This window comes from Eimeria acervulina, genomic scaffold (genome assembly GCF_000499425.1).
Source record: "Eimeria acervulina Houghton genomic scaffold, Eah_scaff964, whole genome shotgun sequence".
NCBI lineage: Eukaryota > Apicomplexa > Conoidasida > Eucoccidiorida > Eimeriidae > Eimeria > Eimeria acervulina.
This window is the reverse complement of record NW_013547048.1, coordinates 5,001-12,631: the sequence shown is the minus strand read 5'-3', so window position 1 is coordinate 12,631 and position 7,631 is coordinate 5,001. Positions and strand designations below refer to the sequence as shown.

Below are 7,631 nucleotides of genomic sequence, written 5' to 3'. Positions count from 1 at the left end.
ATATATAAATATATATATATATATATATACATATTTATATATATTGAAGATTGCAGGCCGCCAGAAGAGGAAAGGGTTAAATTCATCAAACGAATGCCTTTGTATACATACACATATAAATATATATATATATATATATTTATATATATTTATATATAATATACAGTATATATAGATATATTTATATGTAAATACATCTGCATATATATACATATATATTGTATATATATATGTTGTACATTTATTTATTTATTTATTTATTTATTTATTTATTTATTTATTTACATTCATTTGTATTTCTATGCACACGTAGTGACTGGCATACAAATATATATATATAAATATATATATTTATATATTTATTTATTTATATTTATATTTATGTTTATATATATATATATTTATATTTATGTTTATATATTATATATATGTATGATTGGGTGTATATATGTTTATATGTTTACGTCTTTACAGAATAATAGATATGTAAAAGCCCCATATATCTCCATCATCTTTATAACTGCATGCATGCGCCGACTCCATGCATGCATGCATGCATGCATGCACACAAACCTTAAGAACTCCATGCATGCATGCATGCATGCAGCTCCTCTATGTTTGCATGCATGCATGCATGCAGTTCACGCGTATATACCGAAGAACTCCATGCATGCATGCATGCATGCATGCATGCAAGTTTTTCTTAAGTGCATGCAAGCCGATGTGGATGCATGCATGTCGGGGCTTTGTCTAGGGCTGCATGAAGCAATACAACAAAAGGCATCTACTTCCAGTACATTGTTATTCTGTTGCTTCTGCTGTTGCTGCTGCTGTCCTTGCTGCTGCTGCTGTCCTTGCTGCTGCTGCTGTTGGTGGTCTTGCTGCTGCTGCTGTGGTGGTGCAGGAGCTGCTGGTGCTGTACGATTTGCTGCTACAGCAGGATTTGCTGCTGCAGCAGGATTTGCTGCTTCAGCAGGATTTGCTGCTGCATCATAATTAGCTGCTGCAGCCGTATTTGTTGCTGCAGCAGCTACATTAGCTGCTGCATCTGCACCACGATTTGCTGCTGCTGCTGCATAACAATAATAATAATAATAATTATTATTATTATTATAATTATTTAGAAGGTGCTGAGAGCATCCATAGAGCTGCATTAACAACATCAGACTCCTTGACTATCGTCGCCTCTTCTAGTTCTCTTGCATAAGGCGTTGGGATATCCTTAGTAGACAGACGCACAGGGGGTAAGACTAAATCTTCATAGCAGTTCTCTACGACCTGAACAATAAACAAATACACTATTCAACGGTTTAGGGTTTAGGGTTTAGGGTTTAGAATGGTGGAAGAGATGAGTTCGATAGGGTTTGAGTATAGAGATGCACATGCATGTAAAAATATATCTATCACTCAACTTATAAATTATTATATTTATATTGTTATATACATACATAAATATTCATATATATTTATTTACTTTATATTACATATAGAAGCATATATATATATATATAAACATATATAATATATGCATATAAAGAAATATACAGCTGTATACCCAAAACCCTAAACCCCAACCCCCCAACCCTAAACCCTAAACCCTAAACCCTAAACCCTAAACCCCAACCCCAACCCCCAAACCCCAAACCCTAAACCCTAAACCCTAAACCCTAAACCCTGAGACGTGGATATACACCTGAGTGAAGATTTCTCCTCCAATACCTCCTGTCCTGCTAGATTCATCGAGTATAAGACACCTTCGAGTCTTTTTAATGCTTTGTTTGATAGTCTGAATATCAATAGGCTTTAAAGAGATAAGATCCACGACTTCTATATTTATATTCATATTCTTGCTTAATATGTTTGCTGCATTTAAAGCAACATGTCTTAGTTTACTATAACATAAAACTGTTATGTCGCTGCCTTCTCTAGCTATCTCTGCTTTATATAAAGATTGAGTATACGGTAATAAAGGTATTTCTTCTGTTATACCGTATGTCAAAACATGTTCTAAGAAAACAACAGGATTATCCTCTCGTATTGCTGACTTCAGCAGCCCTCGCGCATTCTTCGGGGTGCTGCATGCAACTATTTTCAAACCAGGAACAGCCTGTAAACACACCACAAACCCTAAACCCTAAACCCTAAACCCTAAACCCTAAACCCTAAACCCTAAACCCTAATCAACACTCATTAACCCTCATTAAACATAATTGACCCTTTTAAACAATAATTAACAATTTTAAACCCTAATAAACCCTATTAAACCCTAATAAACCCTAATTAATCCTAATAAACCTTAATAAACCCTAATAAACCCTTGTAAACCCTTGTAAACCCTCATAAACCCCGGCAAATATACACGAATACACCCCATTATAAACCCTAATAAACCCTAATAAACCCTAATAAACCCTAATAAACCCTATGAATGCTGTAAGGACTGCAGATACAATAAACCCCCGGTGAAGTAGAATCGAGCTAAGTGCCTCTGTTTAGGGTTTAGGGTTTAGGGTTTACAAGGTGGTAAGCTTCGATTCTTTGGGAGTGTGCAGACCCCAGCATAAACTAACAATCCAGTGTAATACTTAGTGTTTAGGGTTTAGGGTTTAGGGTTTAGGGTTTACGAGTAGGTAAGCTTCGATTCTTTGAGAGTGTTCGGGGCCGAGTTGTTTGCCTACGCCTCCGGGTCCTCTGATAACGAGGGGTACATTAAATTGGCCCCCGCTCGTTGCTCTGATCATCCCTGCATTGTTAGAAATCTGATTAAACCCTAGCAATAGAAACCCTATATTCATGCCTTCAACAATAGGGCGTAGACCATGCATAGCAGCACCGACACCTAAACCTAAAAACGTATTTTCACATATTGGGGTGTCTAGGCACCTAAAATTTCCGAAGTAATAATGTAAATCTTTTGTAGCTTTGTATGAACCCCCGTAATGTCCTACATCTTCTCCTGCATGCACCATCATCAAATATAAACCCTAAACCCTAATGCGCATGCACCATCATCTAATATAAACCCTAAACCCTAATGGGCATGCACCATCATCAAATATAAACCCTAAACCCTAATGATAATTCAAAGAGAGAATAAACCCTTATTCTTCTAAACCCTAATAACCCTAAACCATGAAGAAGGGGTGGTCATGGATATCATATGGATGATAAACCCTTAAACCCTTAACTATTTTAACCCTAAACCCTAAACCCTAAACCCTGCATGTGCAGAGATGCATGTGCTTTGAATTGAGGGTTTAGGGTTTAGGGTTTGTATATATCCCTTCCTTCAGATCCCTATAACTCCCCATTAACCCCCTTCCTTATCTACGGTTTAGGGTTTTTTAAGGGCTGTTTAGGGTTTAGGGTTTAGGGTTTAGGGTTTACCTATAACGCAAACCCTCGGGTCTCGCTGCATCTCCTCAGCCATCGCCATATGCAAAGCCTGATAAAGAGACCTCTTAACTTTCCACTCCTTTACACTCTTCCCATTGACATATTCTCCAGACACCACGGCTTCGACCTGCGTATACACCCCAAAACCCTAAACCCTAAACCCTAAACCCTAAACCCTATGGGCGGTAGACGAGACATGAATATCAAATACCTTAAACCTTAAAACGTAGAAACTAAAGTATGTGTGTGTCTTTCAGCGTGCATTATTTGTTCGGGTTGTGCTCATTAGGGTTTAGGGTTTAGGGTTTAGGGTTTACTGGGTTCTGTTGAGCTTTGAGGGTTTGAAGGGTTTTGCTGCTCTTGAGCAGAGAAGGTGAGAGAGGACGTGGGGGTAAATATGAAGAAGAAGAAGAAGCATTAAACTCTTTATTTATTCTATAAGCAGCAGCTTCATGATATGTAAAAAATAAGAGCAGCAATAACAAAAAAATATAAACATAGACATAACTATGCAAACCCCGCATCGTTGATTAAATAGAAGAAGAGTTTTTTTTCAGCAGCTACAGTCTTAAGGGTTTAGATAAACACACAAAAATAAAACACTTAATCCCTCCCAAACCCTAAACCCTAAACCCTAAACCCTAAACCCTAAACCCTAAAACGCGAGACACACACACACCAGTCTAGTAACAGGGCAGCAGCAACTGGAGAGACAGACAAAGAGAGAGGCTTACAAACCTAAAATATATTTTATAAACAAAAAAACATTTATTTAATTCTCAATTCCATCTTCAAACCCTAAACCCTAAACCCTAAACCCTAAACCCTAAACCCTAGCTGGAGTTGTCGGCTGCTGCTCCAGCAGCCGCAAGCCTCAGCAAGCCCTAAGACCGGTGTCTGTTTCTCTATCTTCTTTTTCTTGTTTTTTATTTCTTTTTAAAATAATATAAATACTTTACTTTGTTAGATTTATTTGTTTTTTTAATGCATTCTTCAGGTGTACGTACATTGATTAAAAGATACAGATAGGGGCTTCATTTGAACAGCAGATTAATCTGCATGCATTAAATTCATTTATTTCTTTTCTTTTTGTTTATTTTATTCAAACAAAATAATTAAAAGCTTCACATGCATACTCATTAAACATAGTTAGGGTGTAATGCAGAGCCGCCTCCTGCTATCAAGCATGTGGGGTGTACAGGCAGCTCTCTAATTCATTTCCTTTGAATTTTATTTTGTATATTTTTATTTTTTGTTTATTTTAGAGCATTAAACTACATCTCCATTGCAAAAAAGTAAGAAGACATTCTCATACGGGGGGTCTACCTCTAGCTAGCTGAGCGGCTAGCTAGCTAGCTAGCTAGCTAGCTAGCCGCTCAGCTAGCTAGCTATAGGTAGCTTGAAATACAGCTAAATCAGGAGGAGAAAAGGTATAAGAATGATATCAATAGATATTGGGGCTTGTAAAAATAAAAAGTAAATAAAACAAACGGCAGCAACAGAGAAGTGTAAGAAGAATGCATGAAAAGAGGTTTAATCTTTGTTTATTTAATATTTGTTTATTTAATATTTGTTTATTTAATCTTTGTTTATTCTATTTAAACTGCATACAGAAAAGCAATAAAATAAACTACAAAGACAGCACTTTAAAACCGCATGCATGCATGCATCAAACAAACAAACAAAACGCAAAATCAACTCATACAACAGCTCTCTATCATATAGACTATTATTTATTATTTATTATTTATTATTTTTATTTATTATTTATTATTTATTATTTCTATATCTTTTGTATGTTCATTTATTGCTGGGCCTAGGCGACATGCGTCACGAAGGGTTATATATATATATATAACTAAATATATATATATATATATAGATATATATATATACAAGTATATTATCATAAGAACAAATAATAAGATTATAATTCCTTACATTTCTCTCTATTTCTGCAGCTAGGCTTTGCTGCATTAGATATTCAGATATAAGCTGTCTTATTATGTTTTGGGGCTTTAAGATTTAAAGCGATCTGTGCATGCACTCTATTGAGGTGTACGTGCAGGGAAGCAATGAGGGGTTTACTTACGAAGAAGTAAATACTTCTTTTCTTCTTTTGTTTCAAGGATGCAGGGTTGTCTATATATATATAAATATATATATATATATTTATATGCATATATATATATAGACAACCCTGCATACTTGAAACAAACAAATATATATATATATATATATCTGTACATATATATGTATATGTATATATATATATATACACATATAGATGTAAATGTATATATATATATATATACATGTTTACATATATATATATATATAGGAGCGAGTTTCTTTGAATTTGTTTGTATTTAATTAGAGTATTTTTGCTTCAGTATGAAGTTATATCTCTTACTGCGTTTACATATACACCTCAAACATAATAAAAAGAAAGTAGAAGGGCAGCGCTCTAATCTGAGTCTGTCTGTCTTGGGCAGCAAGACACAAAGAAGGAAATACATTAAAATATATTTATCAGTTTTTATTATTTTATTTACTATATTATTATATGATTTTATTTAATATATTTTATTGCATGCATGCATGCATGCAGCCCCAAAGCATAATAAGGCTGAGGGAGAGGAGAGAGAGACAGCAGCGCTCTTCTTTGTCTCTAACACAGTAATAAATCTTTAAATGCATGCATGGCGAGCACCACCAGCAGCTGTCGCAGCAGCTGCTGCAGCAGCTGCTGGGAAGCAACGGAAGCTGCTGCTGCTGCAGCAGCACCACTGCAGGCAGCAAAAGTAGCAGGATGTGCAGCAGCAGCAGCAGCTGCTGCTGCTGCTGACAAACAATACATGCAGTTACTATTGATGTGTTTCTCCTTACCTTGCACACTCCCTGCTAAAACATAAAATATTTTCTTATACAACACTGAGACAGATTATAAACACATAGTTAATTATTTAATATTTATAAATCTGTATATGTACATACTATATATGCATATATATACATGTATAAATATATATATATATATATATATTTATACATACACATATATATATATGTCTACATATATACCTAATATATATACATATATATATACATGTATATGTATTGGGTATATTACCGGTGTTATAAAGACATTAACAAACTGTGCACAACCTGCAACATCTGAACAAAATAAAACGCTTTAATAAGAACGCCGCCTTCTTAAATGTATACATATATAAATAAATATATTTATATATATATATATATTTACATATATATATATATTTATATCTACATGTATATATTTACATATATATACATATATATATTTATATTTACATATATATATGTAAATATAAATATAAATATAAATATAAATATAAATGTATATATATATATATATATATATATATATAACTAACAAAAATATCTTTTTGATATGCTGCGCTCGTAGCAGCGGCACGGTGGAGCAGTGCAGCGGTGTATGCGGAGAGAAAGAAACGATTTTACTCTTTAAATATATTTAATTATAAATTATATTTAATTATATTTATAATAAACTTGAGAATAAAGACAATGAGGTTGTTATGAATTAAAGTCTTAACGCATATTTCAGGTGTACATACACCGCAGCCCTCGTGCTGGGGTTTAGGGTTTAAGGTTTAGCGCATGCAAGCTAGAAATATTGTTGAAATGCGTTAAAAATAGAGAAAAAATATAATAAATAAAATAAATAACAAGATATTTTATATAAAAATAGGCAGAATTATATACAGAACCACCTTTGAGAGATGAAAGCAGCAACAGCAGCAAATAATTGAAAGGGAGGAGTTTTAGGGTGTAAACTGAGGGTTTTTGAGGTAAATTAAATAATATTGAGTAGATAAATATATTTAAAATATTTTTAAATATTTTTAAAATACTTTTAAACGTATATTAGACATAAATACCGACGAGACATCGGGTTGCTAGCCGCCTCTGCAGCCGCTGCTCCAACACAACTCACAGCTGCAAACATTTTGGGGTTTTCTATGAAAAATATTCTATTATTATTCTTTTAAAAGAATATTTATAAACATTTTAATCTAATAAACCCTAAAATATTTAAATTTCTCCTTTAATTTCTCTGTTTTCACCCCCCTATACTGCACAAACTCAACTGGTGCTTGCAGATTATGCTGCTGAGGTGTATATACACCTCAGCCTCTTTCAATCTTTTCTATTTTATTATTTCACAT

General features: G+C 33.9%; 1 protein-coding gene across 1 annotated transcript; it reads right to left on the bottom strand.

The window, feature by feature from the left end:
• Nucleotides 1–1,116: 1,116 nt before the first annotated feature.
• On the bottom strand, nucleotides 1,117–4,434 carry EAH_00052950 (pyruvate dehydrogenase E1 beta subunit, putative; the record flags this gene model as incomplete). The annotated part of the gene is made up of 5 exons (XM_013391103.1): nucleotides 1,117–1,278; nucleotides 1,694–2,107; nucleotides 2,625–2,956; nucleotides 3,388–3,523; nucleotides 4,420–4,434. The coding sequence occupies 5 exons, from the start codon at nucleotides 4,432–4,434 to the stop codon at nucleotides 1,117–1,119; spliced, it is 1,059 nt and encodes a 352-aa protein (XP_013246557.1).
• Nucleotides 4,435–7,631: the final 3,197 nt, after the last annotated feature.